Source organism: Cottoperca gobio, chromosome 17 (assembly GCF_900634415.1).
Source record: "Cottoperca gobio chromosome 17, fCotGob3.1, whole genome shotgun sequence".
Classification (NCBI taxonomy): Eukaryota; Metazoa; Chordata; class Actinopteri; order Perciformes; family Bovichtidae; genus Cottoperca; species Cottoperca gobio.
Window position 1 is genome coordinate 4,740,030 of NC_041371.1, and position 25,667 is coordinate 4,765,696.

Here is a 25,667-nt window from a genome sequence, read left to right on the forward strand (position 1 = left end):
TGGCCTTCAGTAAGTGCACACTTCAAACACGGCCTTTCTTTGAAACTGTTTTTCTTATGTTGTTGTTGTTGTTGTTGTTGTTGAGCCTTCCGACCTTACACATTATTCCCCCCTGACTCTGATGGCAACGCTGATGTGGATTATTGCTTCTGGGAAGTCGCTCTTGCATCTCCCATGAGAACCTGTTTTGTTTTTTTCATAAACAGATTATACACAATCACGTTCAAATGAGGGTGAAGCATGCAGCATCTCTACTGCAGATTTAATGCATTGATTGTTATATGTGGTTTTAACGTGTCAATTGTGTCGGGGATTAAAGTGCGGAGGCTGCAGTAAAGGCGACCGGAGGAGATACCTGGAGCTGATGTCATTATATAAATTATTTAAAGGATTAATCTGAAGATATTCTATGTATTTTTATTTTTTATTGATACAGTTTATTCCTATGAGCCATAGAGCTCCATTGTTGCATCCATTTTGAACAAATCTGCACCTGACCTCACTGTCACAAGGAAGTAGTTTATTCTTGATGGGATGTGCAAGTTTAATTATAACAAACAAACATTGTAGTTTGAAGTATTCAGGGTCTTGCAGAATAATCCACTATCAATGTTCCTGTCCGGCCATGCGGTCGACATGCGCTGTTTTGATGCTGTAAACAATCACAAGCTGCACTGAATGCAGTGTTGTTTAGTTAAACTATATTTGGCAAATTGGGGGCAGCAGAAACAAGCTGTAAACACACAATGATACATTATCACTTTATAAAGTTAAGGAAACATCCAACAGGTATGGAGCAACATGAGCATTAATGTTTGTCTCCACCTGAAGAACTTTTAAACTGTGTTTTGCTCTGAACTAAATCAACAGAGAACTCAAAGGGCACTCAGAGAGCGAGGACAAATTAATAAGTAAAGATAATGCATCTCTCTGCCCCGTGATTCGAATCCGCTCCAACATTTAATGGGTTCTTCCAGGGCCCATGCTACACCCTTCCACTAAGTATCATGAATCGGGACAGTAGTTTTTTTCCGTAATCCTGCTGACAAACAAACAACCCAATCCCAAAGAATTACATCCTTGTAATGACGTAAACATCCGGCTCTTTCGCCTTTTCCAGCTAGTGTGTAGTCTGCTGTTGTTGATGAGATGAGAAAAGAACGTGAGAGTGAATCAAAACAAGAAGGTTTCAGAACTGTAAACCAAAACAACGAGCTAAAAGATGCTAAAACACTCTGTATGGCTAATGAGTGCTGCAGAGTTTGGTGACACTTCACAGTGGGTTTGTCACTGCAAGCGACCTTTTTACACATTAGTTATGTGATCCATGTTAATATAAAGAAATTGATTATAGAGGGCTGTGTTGCTTTTTAATTTGTTTTCAACATGGCCTTTAATTACTAATTCCTAAAAGTAACTTTTGAGTTTGAAATTCTCTTTTCTTGTTTCTAAAGCTGCTTATGTTGACCAACTTATAACTTTCATACTCATGTCTTCGTCCGTGAACCAGAATTTATTTTCCAAAATAAAAAATGTTTCAAGTATTGCTGACCTGGTTGGTGAACCATGCTTTTATATCATCTCTTTAAAAGAATAATGCAAGTCTTCTCCCTCTGCCTGAGTCTGAATTCCCTCTGCTCTCTACATTTAGTGCACTGACAGTATTTCTGTTATTCTTTCAATTTCTTTAGATTTTATGTCTCTATTATCACTATTTGACTTAATTTCTTATCAGCTTAATTAAATATGTACCGTATATGTTTATGTATACTGTATTTGTATGTTTTGGGTATACGTATCCTCCTGATGTTGTACAGAGTCTGCAGGAGCGGGCTGTTGCAGTGATGCTGGCACTGAAGCACTCCTAGTCGGGGAAACAACTGAGGTTCTGATGTTGATGGTAAAGTCTTGAACGGGAGAGCCCTTCACCCGGAATGAATAACAGTCCGGAGTTGTCAAGATTGAGTTTCAAGTGGTGTGCGGCCATCCACTGAGAGATGTCAGCCAGACAAGCAGAGATCCATGCCTCCACCTGGCAGATCTGGGGAAAGAGAGTTGAGTGTCATCTGCGTAGATGTGGTAAGCCATGAGAGAGAATGACAGAGCAAGTGAATAGGTGCACAGAGAAAAGAGGAGGGGACCCACGAATGCTTCCTCCCAGCGGTGAGTTGACAATAGTCCAACAGAGTCCCTCTCCAAGTTACCCTGTACATGATTTCATGATGTCAATATTACAATACCAGGAGTGGGAATGGGTCATCCTGGTTCTGTATCTTCGTCCCTTTCTTGAATAAAAAATGTAAAATTCTAACTGGGTTTTCAGGGATCACGACAAACTCAAAAGATGTAAAAAATTATAAATGAGTAATGATTCATTACATAAACTGAAAATAATTCCCTAATAAGCTCCTGACAAGAGTCATGTCATGTGACACTAATTATGCTAAAATTATGCACTTCCGAATGATTCATATGAATTAATTGATTGATCTAAAAATGTGCTATAGTGCAGGCAAGCAGTTCAACATGTAGGAAGAATAACATTTAGAATAATGAATGAATGATTTATACTGCAGTTTCAATGGAGCAGTTTTTCTTGAAATTAACAAATGCTTTAAACTAAACTAAGTAAATGACCTAAAATACCATTACAGTTCATTTAGCTCACACTTTTGTCCAAAGCGACAAAATTAGTGCAAACAATCATGAGGATACAACTCCGAACAGCAAGAATCTTGCAAGTACATTAACTTCAAATAGGTGAAATCATTTAACTGCAGAACAATAGCTTCAAATAAGCCAAACCAATTTAGTTCCAGAGACAGAAAACAGATAATTTTTCCGTTTTTTGGCCGAGGGTGCAGTCGAAACAAGTGGGTTTTCAGTCTGCGACGGAAGGTGTGTAGACTGTCTGCTGTCCTGACATCAATGGGGAGGTCGTTCCACCATATTTGAAGTGTATCTGGGTCCCACTCGCAGTGATGGAGCAGCGAGCCAATTAGCCGACACAGAGCGAAGAGAGCGAGCCGGGGTGTATGGTTTGACCGTGGCCTGGATGTAGCAAGGGCCTGATCCATTCACCACCATCCACTGAGAGATGTCAGCCAGACAAGCCCAGATCAGTGCCTCCACCTGGCAGATCTGGGAAAAGACAGTTGAGGGTCACCTGGAATACGCGTGGAGCAGGACTGAAAGCCACCCCTAACAAACTAGAAGAACCCGACTTGACAGAAAGAGACTGGCCCCTGCTGCCATTATGCCGGCAACGGCTAACATCAACCCCCGCTATGCAACCGTGGATTGTAGCAGTGAACACGGCAAGGAATGCCCCACCGGAAAACAGATTACTACCGATACAAATCTGGATCGCCGCTGGAGGACCCAGCTCACCTGTCAGTCCCGCGGCGTTTGGGCAGAACGAGACGCAGAGGAACGCAGAAGCCAACAGAACAAAACTTCCAGAAATGCTGTCTGTCCACAAATATGTGAACAAGGTTATTATTCATGTTGGGAATAATGATATCTCAGGGGGAGAAACGGAAACACTAAAACGTGACTTTACAGAACTGCTAAAAGTTGTAGGCTCTAAAGACATTGAAACATACATCAGTGGTCCCATCCCACCAGCCAGGTGAGGAGTGAATCGTTTTAGCAGGTGGCTATCTGTCCCCTGCACAAAGTGAACTTTATTGACAACTTCAATCTGTTTTGGCAGCGTAGAGGCCTTTTTGGAAGAAATAGATTTTTTCTAAACAGATCTGGAGAAAAACTGATCGCTTCCAATATAGATCACGCCATTAGCCACCCAACTTTGGCTAAATGCAAGGAGACACCATCCCCCACACCACCAGATAACCACCATGATGACGTCCAAACAACTGGAGCGAGTGACCTTGCTGCAGTACCAGCCACAACAAGCCTGCACACCAAGGACCCCAGTCCCTCAACTCCACCGCCAGACATGGATGAAGTTGAAATTTTGTGGAGTAGCATTGAGACACCCTACCCCCTCCCCTCCCCCTCTTCCTCATCTTCCTCTCCCTTCCTCCCTTTTAGCGACAGGATGAACAAATTGGTGAAAGGTGGTCTTAAACTGACACCTCAAATAACCACCCGCTCAAAACCATCATACCCCACCATCATCCCCCATTCTTCTCCCCCAAACTGGTCATGCCGTTCCTGTCTTGACTACTACCAGACTAAATAATCAGTGCTCAGCACGCACTGCGTCTGGTTATCTTAGATATATCAGTGCACATCCAGGACCAGCTTTGACTCCTGTCATAGACTCCCTGCAGCTGAAAGTGTCTCTTCTGAATGTCAGATCACTGGCTACCAAATCTTTTTTGATTAATGATATGATAGTTCAAAAGAACTTGCACTGTATGTTCCTAGTTGAGACCTGGTTAAACAACATTACTGGTGTGGCAACACTGACTGTGACGTGTCCTCCAAACTATAAATACCTATCAGGCATTCAGGCAAAATAGGAAAGGTGGAGGGATTGCCGCTATCTTATCAGCGTCGCATGTATGTAATGACATTGACCTGGGTGAATTTACATCATTTGAATATCTTGCTATTGAGCTCAAAGCAGAATTATCTTTGCTCATCATCACATTGTACAGGCCGCCAAAATATTCAGCACTATTTCTACAGGAATTCTCAGAGCTGATTTCACTCAGCATCACTAGATGTGAAAGAATAATCCTGCATGGAGACCTAAATATTCACATAAATAAGAAGAATGATCCCAAGACTATTGAACTTGAAAAGTTACTAGACAGCTATGATCTAAAACAAAATATCAGTGAACCCACTCATCAGCATGGTAACACACTAGACTTAGTGATAACGACAAGGCTGGACATCGATAAGGTCTCAGAATTATCAATATCTGACCATCACTGTGTGTTTTTTGATGCTAACCTAATCTTAACAAAGACCAAAAGAGAGACAGTGGTCAAAAAAGGAATACTAGATGACACAGCAGAGGAAACATTCTCTAACATCAGGAGATCATGTGAGCCATGCTCAGACTGCTCCTTAAATCTCATGGTTGAAAATCTAAACAACACCTTGTCATCTACCCTGGATACTGTTGCTCCATTAAAGGTAACAAATAAATCCACTGACAGAATCTCCCCATGGTTAAACAACAGCAATGTTACTCAGACTAAGAGGACTTGCAGAGCAGCTGAACGAAGATGGAGGAAAACTAAGCTCACAGTTAACTATGATATCTACAAAGAATCCATGGCTGCCTATGGTAAAGCAATGCAGCTGGCAAGAAGGGATTACTTTTCTAAGATTATCACAGAGAATGTTAGAAATTCTAGAATACTATTCTTGACTATTAACCAACTACTGAACACCGTCCCCACTCCTCCGCAGTCCTCTGCATCAAAGTGTGAAGAACTCGCATTGTTCCTCAATAATAAAATAACTTCAATCAGAGCCAGCATCACTTCTGATGCAGACACAGAGAACATCTGCAAACATTGTGATGTAACCATGGGAACATTCACCTGCATCACACTAACTGAGCTTCATGAAACTGTGATGGAGTGTAACTCCTCCACCTCTTGTGTTGACCCGATACCTACAGCATTCTTTATAATAATAATATAATAATAATAATAAGCTTTATTTGTGTAGAACCTTTCATACAAGAATTGCGGCCCAAAGTGCTTCACAGCAAAAACATAACAATGAGTACAAGGACAGAATAAGAACATTTACAGCACAATAATCACAGTGTAGATGTACATGAGTCTGAAGTACCATTATAAAAATAGCGAAATTAAAATAGCAGATAAAATAGCAGATAAAATTGCAGATAAAATTGCAGATAAAATTGCAGAATTAAAATAATATAATATAGCAGAATTAAAATTGTATAAAAATAGCTGAATTAAAATAGCAGATAAAATAGCAGCCTTTACACATTCTTTGACATTTTCATAATCCCTTTGTCTGTACTTTCATCTATATTTGTCTTTGCAAATAATCCACATACTTTCTTCCTGTCCCTGTTCTCTGCTTCCTTCTCCCATAACATAAACTGTCTTTTATGTTCTTCCATTGTTTTCAACGCTTCAGATTTAATCTTTCTCTTTGACATTACTTTTTCCTCTTGCTCTCTCAACCTTACATTTAACTTTATTACTTCCTCAACACTAAATGATCCTCTTTCAGGAAAACCAAGCTTAAAAATGTATGAAATCATTTAATTAGTTTAAGCGGATATTCGACAGCATTTCAAGTCACGTCCTATATATTATGAACACGTCTCTTCTAACAAGTATCTTCCCAGACGTCTTCAAAACAGCCCTTGCTAAAGAAACCTAACCTAGACAGTAATACGCTGACCAACTACAGGCCAATATCTAACCTTGCATTCATCAGCAAAATACTAGAAAAAATAGTCTCGGTCCAAATAAACTCCTTTCTTAAAGAAAACAACATCCTGGAGGAATTTCAATCAGGCTTCAGAGCATGCCACAGCACCGAAACTGCTCTGACTAAAATAATTAGTGACCTCAGACTAAACAAACAAGGTCTCAATTCTTATCCTGCTAGACCTGAGCGCAGCATTCGACACGATCGACCGTGACATCCTAATTAATCGTCTGGAAAAACTGGTTGGTCTTTCTGACTGTGTATTAAACTGGTTCAGAACATATATCAAAGGGAGGAAGTATTTTGTCAGGCTTGGAGATCATGTGTCAGAGAAGCATGATGCCCACTTTGGAGTTCCACAAGGGAGCTGCCTCGGTCCATTACTGTTCTCTCTATACATGCTACCACTGGGGGACATCATTAGAGAACACGATGTGTGCTTCCATAGCTACGCAGATGACACGCAACTGTACATCTCTGCTGAATCAAATGATACTACAGCTGTTAACTCCATCACCACCTGTCTGTCAGTAATAAATAAATGAGAACAAAACTGAAATCCTACTAGTAGGTCCTGTAACAAAAAGAGAGATGATGCTGAATAACATGGGGAAACTTACTCCTTTGATTAAACCTGAAGTCACAAGTCTTGGTGTTATCATAGACTCAGATCTAAGCTTTAAATCCCACATAAACAAGGTGACAAAAACATAATTCTTCCACCTTAGAAATATAGCTAAAATCAGACAATTTATGAATCAAAAGGATGCTGAAAAACTAATCCATGCTTTTATCTCAAGCCGACTCGATTACTGTAATGCACTTTTTACCGGCCTCCCAAAAAAAACAACGGAGAGACTTCAGCTCATCCAAAACGCTGCAGCGAGGCTGCTGACTAGAACCAAGAGGAGAGACCACATCAGTCCAGTGTTAGCCGCTCTACACTGGCTTCCAGTAACTTTTAGAATTGATTTTAATATATTGTATACAAAGCCCTGAACGGAACCGCACCAAGTTACACTGCCAACTCTTTAATAAACTATGTGCCCCCAAGAACATTACGATCATCCGCTACTGGTTTATTAAATGTTCCCAGAAACATCCAAAAGAAAATCGGGGACACAGCCTTTAGCAATTATACACCAAAGCTATGGAACACTTTACCTGCAGACATTAGGGAGGCAAGCTCGCTCAGTATCTTCAGAAGTAAAAACATATCTCTTTACTTTAGCCTTTTAATGATATGTTTTATATTTTACCATAATGCGTTTTAGCTTAATTTGTGGGTTTTGTGTTTGCTTCTTGATGGACCTGCTTGGTGTAAGTGAAGAAATGGTTTTAGCATCATTTAAAGAAAGGAAAGGAGAAGGCGAAGCAAGGGTGGATATTTGACAGAGATATTTCATACTTCTCACAGCAGAGCAGAGGAGTAGTTAAATATTGAAGTCCTTTGACCTAAGAGATATTTGATAGAGGTATTTCATACGAGTCACAGCAGAGAAGACGAGTAGTCAGGTATTGCCTTAGACTGAAAAGGTTAAACCAGCGCGTTTAATAACGGTTTTATCTGGATTTTACCATAAACAAAATCTGGGACTCGCAGTGACGATTGTGTTTTAACTTACTTTGTACAATGGGGACAAAGGGAAGTAAAGTATCGACCAGCTTAACACAACTCTAACAATTGGGGAAACCATAATATGTTAGCTGCTATTTTAATTCAGCTATTATTTTTTAATTCTGCTATATTATATTATTTTAATTCTGCTATTTTAGTTCGGCTATTGTTATAATGGTACTTCAGACTCGTTGACATCTACACTGTGATTATTGTTCTGTAAATGTTCTTACTCTGTCCTTGTACTCATTGTTATGTTTTTGCTGTGAAGCTGCAATTCTTGTATGAAAGGTTCTATTCAAATAAAGCTTATTATTATATTATTATCATCTGCGTAGCTGTGGTAGGAGAAGCCATGAGAGAGAATGACAGAGCAAGTGAATAGGAGTACAGAGAAAAGACAGGCAGGAGCCCTGGGCCCCCACGTCAACTCTTCTCCCAGTAGTGTGTTGACAAGAGTCCAACTTTACAATATAGATGTGTGTACAATAAATGTCAATATTTCAGGAAGCAGGTGAAATGAACATTGGTACAATACCAGGAGTGGGGTTCGAACCCACGAGGGCATATGCCCATTGGATCTTAAGTCCTCGGCCATTTTTGTTTTGTTTTTCTCTGCTGATATTTGATATTCTGTAGCTTATATGAAGTTATATTAAGTCTTATTTATGGAAAACTGCTGTTGCTATTGCTTGAAACATTAAACAAGAGTTAAGAGCTGCACATCTAAAAGCTTTCAAGAGGTTGTTTCAGTGTAGAAACAAACATCTGATTGTTGCACTCTATGTGCACAGATAGACTTTAATACACTCTGCATCCACAAAGACACCGACCATGAGCCGCACAGATTCAGCACCACAGCTGGATGATGAAACAATGTTGATGCAACACTGAAAATGATGTAGGTCACTTTTATTTTAAAGTCTAATTTTAAGACTAATGGGCCTGCAATGTCAGCTCAACTAAAAGCAAAGCGTTTTCAGCTTATTAAATAAAAGAAACGGTATCAGTACAGTATACCTCTGTAGCTTTTAGGTTGGATGGCTTTTAGTATTGCAAGCAAGCATACATTATTTATAACAACACTTTTCAATATATACGACAAAACCGAGAGAGTTAAATGTGAAATCTATTGAGTAAAAGAGAAAACTGGACGGATCAAGAAGAGGATCAAAAGCTGTTGAACTGATGTTTAATACGTTTTCTGATCCATTGACAGATAGATAGATAGATAAACAGGCAGGCAGACAGATATATATATATATATATATATATATATATATATATATATATATATATATATATATATATATATATATATATATATATATATAATAAATCATACTTTACACTGTTGGTCAAGGTGGAGCTAATATTCACTACAATGCACTCTATTGTAAATTAAACTGTAGAGTAGTTTAATCTGTAACATTAGCTCATATGTTATTTTATGTGTTGTGTACATAACTGTGTTGAATAGAGGTATGAAGTGGCATGAATACTCAGGTAAAGGTCATATACCTCATATGCGTTCATAAGTGCAGTACTTGAGTCATAAACACCACCTCTTTGCTTTACAATGACTCAGAGTTTGGTTGCACTCCAAGATATAATCGCAGCTGTTTAATTTCTCTTGCATTGATAATCCACCTCATATGTTATGCAGGAGATGCCAGAAGATGACATGGCGTGGGTTCACTGTACTCCAGAGTAATCCGAGCAGAGATTTCCATCAAATACTGCTCAGCAGGAAATAACCATTAAACAAAACGGCCTTATCACCCTCTTGCAGGTAGTCTCTTTAATTAACTGCGCTGCGCCTCCGCTCTGCAGCCGCTCGAACTCGGGGGGCTTTAAGACCCAGCAGAGGTACAATAGTGAACATCTGTCGCCTCGGTCTCCACAGTATGAATTGCGCCTGGGCTCCAGTCTGAAGACACACAGGCAGGCAGGCACAGCGCGGACGGACTACAGTGGATCCGAGATGCGGAGAGCTGGACGATGAGAGAAAGTGGAGTCAGACGCACTGAGCTGCAGCGATAAGACCGCGCGCCGCAAAATGAAGACACCTATGGTAAAGGTTTCTGCCATGCAACTGTTTGTGCTCGCTTATACACCCAGCATTGTTCAGTGAAGTGCGCTCCAAAGGCCTTAACGTTGCTGTGTGCACTTTGCAGGATCAAAAGATTAGGATCTGAACAATGGATATCCAGCTGTGCGCTCTGTTTGGCACTAAGCTCCGGCTTTTTTCTTATAATAAACACTAGACAGCATGAAGCACGGGGCGCTGGGTGTTATCTTTTCCTGCTTTTTAATGTAGATACATAAATCTAAAAAGTGCTTAAATCTTTTCTCTTTAATATTTCTTGTATTGATGCGCGTTTTGGAATAAAAAATAGATGCACATAATCAAAATAAAAGTGTCACGAGCTGTTTATCGGCATCTGTGATTATTGATGTATAACCTGAGATCACATTTTCTACTTACAAGGTCAAGATATCGATATGAACTTTTTTTACTTTATCAGCTTGATGTAAATTCCCGTGCAGATGTGCTCCTGAACGCACCGGAGCATTAAAATGCATGCATGCAAACGGAGTAAAGATTTTCATTAACAACCTGACATATTGTCAATCTCACGAGTCTGCCTGTGCCCTTAAATCAAATCGATAACAGCAGTTTAAAAAAAAAGAAAAAAAAGTTTTGTTCGCTCGTGACATGACTTCCGGAAAGTTGTGGTTGGTATTGACCATAAACCAGCAGAGGAAGATGGTGGCGCAGGCTGCCTCTCTCAGTCCGGTGCAACGGGAATAATTAGTCAGCATCTGTTTGTGTCTTTGTATCAGCGCCATGGGATAGCCGTGCTCCTCGTGCTCCTCCTGTGCGCCAGCTTGTTCCTCGTGTACAACGGCAGCTTCAACGGTGCTTCCAGGGACGCGAACGAGACTCACACCCGACCGCATGAGCAGCTGCCCACTGAAAACACCGTCAGGGTGGCCAAGCCTCATCCCCCGGTCCTCCAGGGATACAGCGGCATCATCGACCATAAGGTAAACAGATGTGTGTGTGCGTGTGCGTGCGCGTGTGTGCGAGTCTCCCATAATGCATGGAGAGGGTGGACGCAAAATGCCTTTCTCCCTTGTGCACTGCATCTTCACTTTCTCTTCCTGAAACACACACACACACACACACACACACACACACACACACCCTCCTGTCTATTGACCAGCCGTCATCTACCTGCACAGCTCTTTAGAGAGAGAGAGCCTCACCCCTCTGTCATTTATCACAATTTTCTCCAGCACAGTGTTGCGCCACGCTCAATACCCACCTGTCATTACTAATTACACTTTAGGCTACAAATGAAATTCTTGGCTGCATTCTTACTCTCTAATTGGTAAACCCAGGAGACCTGCAGCTAGGTGAACCTTGACGTCACAGCAGGAGTGTATTGACTTCCATCTATTTACCAAGCCAGGAGAAAACAATCAATGTGAGTACTGGGGAGCGAAGTCGCTGCAAGCTAAGCAGACCTAATCACCTTGTAAAGGCTTTTTTTAGGCAACACACAAGACTGTTTCCCTGCAGGCAATTTGGTTGATAGTGGGCGGTTTGCACCACTGAGTGGAATGATGTGTGCAACAGTATCTTAATCCATTGGATTTAAGATCTTTTAAGATTTAGAGAAATGGAAAGTTTTGGCCCGGTTCATATCAGATTATGAGACAGATTATGAGACAGATTATGAGACAGATTATGAGACAGATTATGAGACCATGGGCCTCAGACAGGAAGAGACACAAACAATGGTTGTTTGCAGTCGTGTGGTGTCTCTGGGTATAATTTTGCATCTTGTTCTGGAGTTTTTATGCATTTCTTTCTAGTTTATTTTTGAACGCTGTAGTCAATGTGCCTCTTTAGCAGCCATGACGCTTGTATTGTTTTCATCTTGAGTCTATGTGTGTGTGTCGTCATGGCTCTAAGGAACACCTTCTGTCTCGGGAACCACCAGAGAAACAGTTTTACGTACTTTGCAAGGTGTTTATAAATCCATCTCAATGTAGACGGATGTTGTCACCGTGATAGTGTCACAACCCGTGCAAGATGCAGTCAACACACTTTACAGGTGTGTAGTTGAGACCAAAATAAAGGAGGAGTTTGAAGATGGGCGTGGTCCGAGCAAGAAGGGTGGAAGAAGAGGGGCAGTAAGTAGAGAACGGGGCATTGCCCGACTTTGCTTTCCTTGGTCTCTAGTTCTAGTTGTTCTGCACCGCTGTTTTAATTTTGTGTCTCTTTGTAGTCGATTTGATTGAATTTCTGCCAAGTAATGTTAACAATGGCTTCCACCAGACGCCTGAAGGTCTGTGTCCGCGAGACCCGTTCAGAAATCCATCCACGACGAGATTGACGCCACTTTGAATGACAGGGCTACTTAGTGTTGCCGTCTCTTTCAAGGAAATGATATGTTGGCTGCTGAAAACATCCTTTTCCATCTGCAGATTATGTCACAGGTTGATTTGCATATGAGTAATTTCACAGCCATCTCCGCGCTCTTAGAAGAAGGCTGCTGCTGTGTGGATGAGAGGAATGTGCAGCGTGAACATGTATCAGCTGGACAGATTGAGAAGTAAACATATTGTTCGTGAACGTCGGGGAAAAAGAAGCCTGGTTGGGAAATGAATTTCTGCTAAATTAAACACCAGAGGCTCTGAAGAGTCACTTAATCTTGTGACAAAGTACCGCAGGTTGGCAACAGAAGGTGCAACTATTATTCATTAAAAGAAATCTCATTGGTACAGAAACCTCTAATGTTGATTGCTGTGAAAAGTTGAGCTGACAGAGTTTTCTCAGGAGAAATGCAGCTCGTCTGTCCAAAGAAAGTTTCCTTTCGAGTCGCTCGGCTCTGTAGGGAACGCATGCTGGCGATGAAGTGCACAATGAATTCACAGTTCACGTTATGTGTGACATACTGTGCTTAACTGCATGTAGTCATGGTGACTTAATGCCTATGTGAGCAGAAGGAAACGACCATTTTCAACTTTTTTTGTAAGGAACATTTTCAAGGGAAAAGAATGTGTGTGTGTGTGTGTGTGTATGTGTGTGTGTGTGTGTGTGTGTGCGTGTGCGTGTGTGTGTGTGTATGTGTGTGCGTGTGTGTGTGTGTAGAATAATATTTTCATCTTTTTGTCCTCATTTATTTAAAGGCATTTGGCTCTCAACATAACAATATAAATAGGATTTATTGGTCAAAGTCTGGTTTAAATAGATACTTCTCATGCAAAAATGGCGATTCATTAACTCTTATTATTCATAAATAAGAAAAATGTCTACCATTAATCTTTCAAACCTTTTAGTAAAGCATTTTATTTTCATAAAAAAAAATATTTTACAAAACAGTTTGATCAGTTCAGAGGACATTTTAAACATTTAATAAAACAAACTTTTCTCAGCACTAAAGGTCATTAGCACAACAATTAGAAGGTCAGCGTGTCCACCTGCTCTGCAGTCAGGCTGGTTCCTGATGTTCCCTGCAGCTGAAGAGGCGTTCGGACGCTTGATGTTTCAGGGACAGACAAGTAGGACTTTGCTTGAATGGCCAATGTTTGAAACCTTGCTTTGTTTTCCTTCCACCATGTGATTGAGTCTCAGGTGATGATTCAGTAGGTAGAGCGTGTCATCCTCTTATCGGATGATCAGAGGTTCGATCCTCTGAACTGCTCTATAAATGCATTTACTAAGTCCGTCTGAATCTGAGCCAAGCACAGTGTGCAGCAGAAACATGGCCCTTCTCTCTGAAACTGGTTGTGTTGCTGGTTTAGTGTCCTCCCTTCTTTCTTCTTGAACTTCGACTCGCACTATTAGGCTCTCTTCTGCTGGCAGGAACTTTTAGTTTGTGAAATCATGGCTCAAGGGCAGCTGCTATAATGACTGCATTGTGTGCATCATCTTGAAATCATCTCCTGTGCTGCAGCAGCCTTGACAGGCGTGGTCTCGACTGATGTGCTCGAGGGCTGCATTATATTGGAGAAAACTGACTTTGCAATATTCTTTTTCTGCCATATATCTGTAGGGAGAAATACAGGAATCTTAACCACACATTTTGTAAGCTACCTTTTTAAAGCCAAAGGCATCAACTGAGAGCAACATTTAGAAGCTAGATCTATAAACAAGTTTGTGCGTTATAAACAATTTTATCATAAACTAATCGGGCTCCGTGTTTCAGGGCGAGTCGGGTGGTTTGCCGCCGCAGACTCCTCGCACTGAGGACGGTCCGCCCCAGTTGAGGGTCGAGCCAGAAGACTGAGAGATGTTCGTGCATAGCAGTTGTGCTGCTGTGTAGGACACCTTTTTTTATTCAGTCTCTGTTTGAAGTATTCCCACCCTGTTGACTATCGGGTTTAAGGCTTTTTGAGATAAAGTCTCATCTTCAGCTCACCCTGCAGCGGCAGCCGGCAGTAGAGCTGAGTGTAAACGGTCTGATGCATCAACACATTCGATGCAAATCAACGTCATTTTGTGTAGTAAAAAAAGTACAGATAGCCGTGACCTTTTATTGACCTTATAACTCTCATATCTGCCGTGTGACTTCGTTCTGAATATCAAATGTGGAGTTTCCCTATAGGTCTGTCGAAGATAACAAGGAAGCAGCTTTCTGTGTATCTAGGTCCTTGAAAGCTTCACTAAATGGAGACTGAGAGAAGAGGAAGTTGCTTACAAGTGTGACAGTAAAACTCAGAAAGACGCTCTGCTGTTTGTGAGCTCTTTATTACAGAATTAACCCCGAGGCATGAGAGTGTTTAGTCCTGAGGTTTAAACTTTATTAGGTTTATCATGTAGCTGGACACGGACCGTCTCGCATGCAGTATGACATCAATCACCGTGCCGACAATGATGTGTGATCGCGCCTCTTTGTGCAGACATCTAATGCAATATAAACTGAAAGCATGAACATCAGCTGTTCATCTGTTGTGGAGAATATCCAGACTCTCAAATGCATTCATCTTTTCACCTCTGGATAATTTGGTTAAATATATTTGGTTTAAGCCTGTTTGTACCTCGAGGTGCAATGAGCTCTCGCTCTCTATGCGTCAAATAACCTCGCGCGACATTAAACCTACCATAACGAGGAGAGGGAAGCGAGAGGCTAAAGAGAGAGGAGAGCGACGGAACTCTCGAGAGCTCGAAGACAGAAAAAGAAATGCGAAGGACGAGAGAGGACTCTCTAGTCCCCTACTTCTCTACCTCCTTTCTGTTGGTCTCTCTCTTTTGTCTGTCTTTTGGTCCGTCTGCTCGTCGGTATGGAGAGAGGTGGGAAGATGGGGGGAGAGAGAAACGATACTCAGAGGGCAGAGCGAGCGAGAGGCTAAAAGGAGGAAGACGAGAAGGAAAAAGAGGAACGCAGGGGGGCGGCCGGCCCGAACACGAAAAGAGGAAAGACAAGAGCGGAGCGGAGAGAGAGCGGGAGTAGAGGAATGAGTAGAGAGAGTAAAACGGAACAGCAAGCAGAGCGAGCGAGGAGGAGAATTATACGAACGAGAGAGCGCGCGAGCGAGAGCGGCGCGGCGCGCGAGGAGGTCGAGAGAGCGAGCAGTAAATGAAAAGGCCATGAGGAGAGCGATGAGCGATGAAAAGAAAAAAAAGAGAAAAGGAGGAGAGCGAGAGAGGAGAGAGCGCGAGGGCGACTCAGAGAAAAGAAGCACGACCGGGGGGGCAGAGAGCGCGAGGAGGAACAAGAAAGATAGAGAGAAGAGAGACGAGTAGAGAGCACGAGCGAACGAAAAGAAAGAGAGGCACGAAAAAGGAAAGGAGAGAGCGCAAGAGAAACAAACGAGAGGAGATGAGAGAGAAAAGAAAGAGAGAGAGAGAGAGAGGAGAGAAAAGAAGAGAGAAGAGAGAGAGGGAGAGAAAAAAGAGAAAGAAAGAAAGAAGAGAGGAAGCAGAAGCTAAGAAGAAGCCAGAATAGAAAAGAGGAGAAAAAAGGAGAGACAAAAATGATAAAGGAAAGAGAAACTATCAAAAAACCAAGAGGAAAAGAAAGAGAGGATAGAGAAGAAAAAAAGGAGACGAAGAGAGCAGAGCCGAGAGAGAGAGAAAAGAAAAGAGCGAGAGGAGGAGATAAAGAACTCCTGACCTAGGCAGAGCGAGTCTCTCTTCAGAGGAGAGACGAGCGATCGAGACCGGCGCTCTCTCCTCAGCTCTCCGAGGCTCTCTTCTCTCTCTCTCAACTACCTCTCTCTCTCTCTCTCTCTCTCTCTCTCTCTCACACTACCTCTCTCTCTCTCTCCACCCTACCCTCTCTCTCTCTCTCTCTCTCTCTCTCTCTCTCAGTAATTTAGTTGGTATTTGGTTCCCTAAAAAAGTGAATTTTCATTTAATTGTGTAACCCTTTAAAGTTGTGACTGTATGATTATAAACCTCGTGAGACAGGACATTACAATCCAGTTAATATTTCTTGTGGTCAATATGCCGGAGGTTGTTTTTAGCTTTTTAAGTCTGGAAGTCTTATTGCACATGCATATTTTACGACAGCTGACGGGGCACGCAGCAGCATCTTTTCTTTTTCTCACTGCTTTGAAATGCCAATATTCAGAGACAGTGTACGTTTTGATTTGATGAGGATTTGTCTGTAATGCGTCAGTAAACCCAGCTTTGGATGAAAATTGATTTTCCCCTTCTAACACGAGCAGACGAGCATCATAAGTAAACCACCAATTTATTTTTCCTCTTGGCTATAAAGTTATTGACATTTTGACGACAAGGGACATCAATTAGTGCCGCGGCTCCACTGAACATCATTTATGCTTTTTCAACCTGCTATTATATCACCCTTCACTTTCTGACACCGCGAGCTGCAATCAATACTTTATGATTCAAATGCACTTTGCTACTACAGCATGTGGAAGTGCATAATGCACCTAAAACATTTAGCATTCAGTTTTCCGAGACATTGTGTCCTGTCTGCGGTTTGACGTCACAGATGAGCTTTTCTCCCTTGTTTGGAAAAAGATCGTCTGACGTGAACATTTGTCTTCTTCATCTTTGCTTGCTGACCTCTCTACCATATTGATCTTTCCGAGATACCAGCTGACTGGCCGCGCGATGCAGTGCCAGTCAGCCTTTGACCGTTTCACTTTATCTTCCACCAGAGTGGTGAACTCATCACAACCCACAACACATTTTGAAGCCTAAAAGTTTTCTGTAGACTTTTTCGCTAAAACATTTGAAAAACATTGAAAATCGGGTTATGAACCGGAATTTATAAAATATATTGTTTTCTATATTACAGACACTATTTATGCATCTTTAATCCATGTACCATTCGTCTCAATGCAACCTGTGTGATGTGGTTTAGTGTAATTTATTTCTAGTTTTGCAGCAGTATTGCTCGGTAGATGTGCTGTGAAGACTTTTGGAGGAGAGATAAGGACGCAAAGAAAGAAACCTGGGATGGAGATGAAAGGGGCAAGAAACTCTTGAAGAGTGAGGGCAAAGAGAATGAGAGAAAAGGACAAACCTAGGAAGGACAGAGAGATTGATAAAAAGAGGATATTGGACCCGGGAAAGATTCAGCCTGAGAGAATGAGACAAGAGAGTGAAGTAGGCAGAAAGCGAAAGCGAAAAATAGAGTTAAATCCCAAAGGGTTTCCTTTCTTCAAGCAGTATCCTTCGTTTTATTTTGTCAGTGAAGAGGAGAAGGAGAAGGAGGACAGGAAACCACTCTCACCCGTCTCTCTGTGGAGACAGGAGGACGAGCAGCGTAACCACCTCCCTCTGATTGCCTCTCTGACACCACTATCATGCAGATTCCTAACTGATATCATGCGAGACAGGTGGGGGGGGGGGGGGGGGAAGTAATGGAGGAGGTTTCGGTGCAGACGAGGAGTCTTATCAAACATGAGGGGCACCATGATGTCACGCTGGAAAGGGATGAACTGGGCTGACAAGACACGAGATGTTTTCATGTGATTTAAAGTCAAACCTTGTGGCTTCTTAACAAAAGAGACAAATAAAAGAGTCCACAGATTTAATTCCATGCATTCCTTACATGCTGATAGTGTTCACCATGTTCACCATGTTCACCATGTTCACCATGTTAGCGTAACTAAATGGGGATGCTAAGAAATATTTTGTGACCTGCTGGTGGCGCTACAAGTAAAGTCAGGGAATCTGGATGTTTGTGGTTCATCCAATAGTTGTTGATACATTTTACTGAAAACCAAAACGTCCAACTCGTGGTGGTGCTTTAGGAAAGGTCAGGGGAAGTCGGTAGGAACCAAACTTTATGCCAACTGATTTAGTAGATGTTGAGATCTGAAAGCTTTGTCCTGCTGGTGGCGTCTGATTTAAAAAGTCAGATGATCACCAAAGTTTGTTTGACGATTTAGGTTTGTCTCAAAGCAATCCGTCCAATAGCTGTTGAGACTTTTCAGTCTGGACCAAAGAAGTGAACCGTCTGACCAAAGCAACCAATGCCAGGAGCTGTGTGGTGCAGCTGCAGACCCTCCCACTGAGCTACCACCATAAATTCACAAAGCACATTCTTCTGCACAGACTCTGGACAGTCGTTATTTTTTTTTTTGACTAGGTACGCTCTGCTCGGAGCCAAGGAGAACGAAGCCATCTGTGCCACGGAGACATGACAAGGCGCCCCTCTCCCAACCACAGCTTTAGTGACAGCTGGAGAAGTGAGATATTTTAATATTTCATCTCAGACAGCCACATCTTCTGCGGTTTTCTCCCAAGCAACAAAAGCCATTTTTCACCGATCATTAGGATTTTGCTATGCAATCAGCCAGCTGGATAGCGAAACGGAAAACTCTCCAATTAGGCTCTAGTGGCAAAAGACTCCTCACTCCCTTTATGCAAACTATCAGTGTTTGAGATGTCTGCAGGTCTGTGTGTGTGCATGAACTTGTGTGTGTGTGTGAGGTCTGTCTTTATGTTTTTTTTACTATTTGGAGTTTTAAATTATAATGGGAACTGCACATAACATTAGCGCCAGATAACCAATATTTTTATGCAGAGACCTTGTTGGAATACTAAAAAATGCTGCGTTTCGACTGAAGAGAAGAGAATAGTGATTTCGTTATGCTGCAGTGGTCCCAATTGGGGCATAGTCTTGGATTTCAACTTATCTCCAGTGCATTCTGCTCCCGCCAAACATAACACAGCTTCAGGCTCTTTCCAATGCAGGCCTGGAAAGCAATTATGAATGAAGAGTGGGAGGGTGGAAGTGTGTGGGGGGGGGGGCTCTGCCTTCTCGATAAGCATTCCCTCGATGCAGTAATCTCACACTTGATGCCTTTTGGCATTCTGTGGTTAGGGAATCACTGGTGAAATCGTACATTTTCAACATAAAGGAAGTGGAGGGAAATTTCTGGAGACCTGTGTCACGAGCTGAATGGTGATTTCATGCTTCTGCGTGTTTTAACCTTTGGTGCTTGGTAAGCGGGAGCCTGTGGGGCGCTCTCCTTATTTGGCCCCTGAGAGACCTGTGAAGAATCTGAAAAGGTTAAGCTATGATAAATGGATGATACCTTTTGGCACAACATCAGGAGATAGATGATGAGCCGCCGCTGGCTTCCGCATCGTTGAGGGCAAATGCAAAGAGACGGCTGGCAGGAAGCATCGCAATAAAACCCAATTTCTTTGCTTTTCCTTCCTCCGGCTCCCCAGACCTACGCGGCGGGCGACATTACTCAGCTCTTTAGACGTGATTAATGAGCATGTCCTCCATGGTGGGAGAGGGGAATGATCAAACTGTTACTTGTGTTTTTGCGTAAACGCTTTCTGTATGCCGTGAGCATCCCCCCCCCAGATTAGAAACATATTGGATACCAAGGTTATTAATTGCGGAGGCCTGGGGTTTGCCAAAACAAGAAGCTTCTTGGCCAAAAGCGGAGCAAAGGAGGGAAGAGTTGGCAACGTTTTTGTTTTTGTAAAATAAGAAATGACTGAGTTAAAGTTTCAGAGGAAACCTCAGAAGAAGAAACCGCCTTCTGTGGCATTGAAGTGTTTTGCTTATGTGACATTTAATTTGTGCAGAAACAAATGCAGATGCTTCAATTGATGAAATCAAAGCTCACTGGAGGGTTTAATGAGTAGTGTGAATCATATGCTGTGGCCTTCACCAGATCTCAACCCAATTGAACACCCGTGGGAGATGTTAGCGTGACATGTTACACTGCATCAAAAGACCAAGAGATGTTTTGGAGGAATGGTGTTCATCTCTCCCGTAGAGTTCAGAGACTCGAGTGTTTTAATGTCAGGCTGTAGAAGTAGACTCTTCTTCTCCTCTGTCATAATGTCAGCTGAAGTTACACTGAAGTCGGCCATCATTCTCCTTTTCCTGACAGAAAAAAGGGGCTCCAGCGATTTCAAAAACAGAAAATGTTCTACAGAAGGTGAACCTCAGCGTTCCTGCGTTTGATGATGTGTATGGATGTGGGAGTTATGTGAGTGAGAGCCTGTAAAGACGAGCCTGTAGTCCAATAATGCAAGTTATTATCCAGTTGTTGGTTAACGCTAGCAAAACCGCTAAACTCCACAAACTCTTCTTCTGGTGTTTTACCTCCGCCTTCTGCACAACAGTAGAGCTGATCCTGGACTTTGGCTGATGAGAGGAATCCGTATTTGTTATTATCTGCCATGTTGGATATATCGGAGTCTTAACTGCGTCAGAATCTCGTAATGACGATAACTGAAGACATGAAGGTAGCATAAAACACAAAGTTTTTACTTTGACGCCTCCTGTGTTTTGTTTTTCGATACAGTAAGCTGGCTTGAGAATAAAATACTTAATGTACTCGTAGCATCATCTGTACAGTAGATCTGTCTCCTGGTGCGTTAAAGAGCTGAAACGATTAGTCGACTAATCGCGTTTTTGATATTCGATTAATCGTTAAAGTAATTTTTCATGCCAAAATGAAAGAAGATTCTGTTTTTAGCCTCTTCTTTCTTTCTTTCAGTATTTTATGTCATATTAAAGTGAATATCTTTGGGTTTTAGGAAACTGGGACGGACATTTGAAAGGGTTATTTTATAGACCAAACGATTGGTTAATCGATCGTTAGTTGAAGCGAAGGAGTCCATCCGTCTGGAGTCGTCTTTCCTGGTTGTTGTTTCTCTTCTCTGGTCTGAAACTGGTTCCTTGCTGCCACAGCAGAGTTGAACACAGTCGGCACAGGGAAATAGATATTTGAGGAGCGTGGAGGATAGAATTTGTCCGTACAGCTTCTTCAAACCGTGTGGATCACTGTGGGAGTGAGTGTTGGTGTGTTTGTTTTCAGAGTATATTTTAGCCTGCAGGTCCAGCACCTCTCACCCTGGCACCGTCTTCCTAGAGAATTGAGGTTTGTATACATTATAGTGTTTGCCTCAGATTTGAACTTCCTTCAGATCTTGGACAAACCTCAGCAGTAGCAAGTGGGTCACAGTGACATGTAGGTCAGCAGTGGAAGTTTCCATGATTGTCAGTACGACTAAATTGATTTTAGAGGCAGAGTCACCCTCGCTGGCTCAACACGATCTCAAAAGACCTCTCAATTTCCTGCAGTTAAAATGTAAAAATGTGAAGCTGCTGGTTCCAGAGATTATTCCACAATGTTGTATTCTCATTAAAAAGGTTCTTTCAACGTTATCCTCTAATGACTATATTGGTTTGTTTTATGATCACATCTTTTAAATCATCATTTTGGCATGAACAATGGCTTCTTTTTTTTTACTCCTGGGGGGGTTCAGGGACGGCCGCTCGGTGTGGGAGGATCTCTCTCCGTTGCTGGCCTACCCTCGCCAGGCGCGTTTCCTCTGCTATGTCGGCTATTACAATACCCGTGAGCCTCGACCGCCATCGAGAAGAAGCAAGTTAGAGGCGTGAATCAGAGCAATGCAAAGCGCTCTATTGTTGAGTTTGTGAAGGAAACACAGAGCTGCCGCTGCCGCTCCCGCTGCCGCTCCCGCTGCCGCTGCCGCTCCCGCTGCCGCTGCCGCTGCCGCTACCGCTGCCGGCTGTTGTTGTTGTTGAATTCATTTAAAATTGAATCTGCAGATTGTGTTGTGTTGACTGAAAAAATGAATTATTTGTTTCTCTGTTTAAAGATTAATCAGAGACACAAGAAATTCAGGTTGCATTGAAAACAGCCAAATAAGAAAAGAAGCCCACCACAGCCTTTTCCCACTTTTTTTTTTTTTTAAAAAGATTATGAGATGAATTTGAATACTTGACATTATTCTAAGCTACGTCTGAGTTCAGCAGGTTTGTCACGGCCTCAGAAGACGTGTTGTTGGTAAGTCCTTGTCCCGTCCTCTGTTGAGCTTCTGCACAGCAAAACGAACCTGCGCTGAACGAATAACAACACAAACGAATTAGAGCCCGACAGCTTCTTTATAGAATCAATTCTTCGAGGTAATAAACTCGATATCAAGCTTTGGTGCTCATAGTGAGCCAACAGGCAGGTTGTTCTAATTTCTTTATAAATTAATTAAGTTAATTGTTGGCCAGCTATATGTAAACAATCTGATAACAACTTTAATTATTTCCTCATTAAAAGAATTGGAACAGCGCTTGTGTATCTCTGTGATCTCGCCAGCAGGGATTAACGTTTCATTCATGGAGGAACTCCCTTGAAACTTGAAGTTATTTGCAGTCGAGATAAACAAAAGGAACGACGAGTGAAGTTGCTTCAACGCTTTTTTTGTTCAGTTGTTTCAAATCTAAGCGATTTGCTTTGGTTAATGGAAAGTTCAGAAACGGTCCCCGCAGTAAATACCTACATTTCCTCCACAATCACTGTTAATGCTTTGAAACTCCAGTAAGTTTCAAAGCATATCAACGCTGAGCTGTGAACAGTGAAGAAGAATGATGTGAAGACAGCTGGCTACAGCGATTACAATTACCAGGAAATAACAGATGCAGAGGCTCATTTCAGAAATGCAAAAGAGTATCTGTCTGTTTATGAGCCGAAGATGACTCCATTTCCTCGGCTCGTAATCGCAGTGTTAATTTCGTCCTCCATCATCATCTCGTTAATAATGCAACAGAAGCCTTGATGATGATGATGATGATGATGATGATGGCATCAGATGCTCCGCTAATACCCCAGAGGAACCGCGGCGACTGCACAGGAATTCATATCCGTTTTAAAGCTTCGGTTGTGCAGCGGTGGACTTGTTCTTTACTTTTAATATTAATGTTCTGCTCAAAGTGTGACTCCTTTCAAAATAACTCCATCAAAGAGTTATTTCCTTCATAACTTTTTACTTTGAGTCATTTTAAATATTTGTTCGAGGCTCAAAGAGGAATATTTATTCAAGACTTCACTGAGAAGCAAAAGTTTTGAGAAAAGTCCAAATAATTCCCACAGATTTGAGTTGCAGAACTTTCCTTTTTATTAATGCTCTTACAACTCTTCAAATGTATCTGGTGACCCACTGGAGGGGCCCAGACCCTATGTTGGGAACCACCAAATGAAACTACCTAATGGTTTATAAAGTAATGACTTTTCCCCTTAGTAGTGTGTGTGTGTGTGTGTGTGTGTGTGTGTGTGTGTGTGTGTGTGAGTGTGAGTGGCTCACCTTTCCTTCAGCGTGCAGTAACGTGACAGTCTGATCAGGCCTCATTAGGAGGTAAACGTTGTGGGAGCAGCCCCCCCCCCCCCCGACAGAAGGCTGTTAGCATGCATGCGCACATTGTTTGTGTTCTTATGAATTCCTGCTAGGCAGAAGACTCTCCGGATTAGACTAATGAGCCCGGTGTTTGTGGGGGAGGCTCATCATCCTGATGGAAAGAAAACAACCTCCACACAGCCGATTTACTGATGTGAGGAATTATTTCTCTCCTTGTGGAGATCAACCTGTGTGAACGTGACGCGCGCTCGAATGTTCCCCATCACCAGTTTGGCTATTATCACATCTCAGGTGCGTCACCATTAAGCAAATGCATCGCCGTTACCCTGGCAGCTAACATTAGCGTTGTGATTCATTACATTAGAGTTTGCCTTTTTGAAAGTCTGAGTCTCTGGGAGCCAACTCGGCATGTGACCTTCAGACGAGCTACTCGCGGTTCTTCAAGTTGTTGTTGTTGTCTGACTGTATTTATGTCGCACCGCAAATGTATTCCTGAAAACAAAATGTAATTGAGAAAGAGAAGGTATTGCAAACACCTCTGCTGACTGTGCGCTCTGTTCCACAGCTGAACTATTTCACATCTCTGCTTCATAAGACATGACACACATCCCGTGTCGCCGGCTTTGCCGTATATTTATGAAGCCTCAAGAAAAGCACCTCGATTCTGGAGAGCAACACCGTCAGGAGCATCCTTAACCCCCACACACACATCCCTGCTCCATAAAATATGATTGAGCCAACCATTGAATCATAAAGTTTTAAAACAGTTGGAAAGCTGAGGTCAGGACATGGAGTCTGTGATGGATGAACAGGAAGTGACGCTGGTCGTGCTGCCAGTTGTTTCCTTCCCTGTGAAAAGCGCATGTTTTCATTAAAGATCAAAGCAATGAAGCGATTTATAAGAACTGTTAACAGCTGCTATTAGCAAGTCTCCATTTATTACTCCATGAACTCGTAACATCCGGCAGTGTTTTGTAAATTAATCTCTTTCTAATTACAAGCTGAATCCGAGATGATTATTGGGAGAGGAAACATTTTTAGTGTTTATCGGATCAGTTTAACTTTTGGAGCTTAAAATTGTTCAAATGAAACGATGTGAGAAGTTTAGAGGTGCTAACAACATTTCATTTTAAGACTTTTACCTCCTTTGAGTGACAAATTGTTATTTAATTGAGTACTTGTGAGAAACGTGGCGCAAATTCCAAATATTAGAAGTCGGGATAAACAGTTTGTAGCGCTAATTCTCCAGCTGGGTACCATCAAAAGATCGTAGAAGAAGAAAGCGAAACGATGATGATGCAATTTAAAAAAAACAATGTTGGGAGCTCTGGTATTGAACTCACAACCTCCTGGTGTTTTGTTTGGAAGGCATACCACTAGACCACTACGCCATCACCACCCAATGTTCTTTCATGTATTGAAAAGTGACGTTACAACAATCTGATGTTTCATCTGCCGTCATGGATCTTATCAAAATGATTTATTGTATCTTAGAAGCTCATCATGTTTTGTGAAGCCAGCTGTGAGATAAATATAGAGGAGTAGAAAAGTACAATGTTTGACCCTGAAATGTAGTAGATTATACCCCATATATATATATATATATATATATATATATATATATATATATATATATATATGTATATGTGTATATATATATATATATATATTGTCCTATATGTCTCTAGTGGGTATATATATATATAGATATATATATATAGTCTATATTCTCTATATATATATATCTATCTCATCTCTCTATCTCTATCTCTGGGTGTGTCTATCTATCTCTATTGTGGTTGTGTCTCTGTGTGTATCTGTGTGTGGGTATATCTATAGGTGTATATATATATCTATATATCTCTCTCTCTCTATCTATATATCTCTCTATAGATATATATATATTGTGTGTGTGTAGAGATATCTAATATATATCTATAGATAGATATAATATATATATATATATATATATAGAGGTGTATATATGTGTATAATCTATATATGTATGGTGTGTATATATAT

At 41.6% G+C, this 25,667-nt stretch overlaps 1 protein-coding gene across 1 annotated transcript in view; it reads left to right on the top strand.

Moving 5' to 3' along the window:
• Nucleotides 1-9,938: 9,938 nt before the first annotated feature.
• Nucleotides 9,939-25,667, top strand: part of st6galnac5a (ST6 (alpha-N-acetyl-neuraminyl-2,3-beta-galactosyl-1,3)-N-acetylgalactosaminide alpha-2,6-sialyltransferase 5a) — a 44,653-nt gene continuing 28,924 nt past the window's right edge. The window contains exons 1-2 of the mRNA XM_029452928.1: nucleotides 9,939-10,094; nucleotides 10,868-11,071. Of these exons, the coding sequence (XP_029308788.1) occupies nucleotides 10,080-10,094; nucleotides 10,868-11,071 (219 nt within the window). The 5' untranslated portion in view covers nucleotides 9,939-10,079. The remainder of the gene's footprint in view (nucleotides 10,095-10,867; nucleotides 11,072-25,667) is intronic.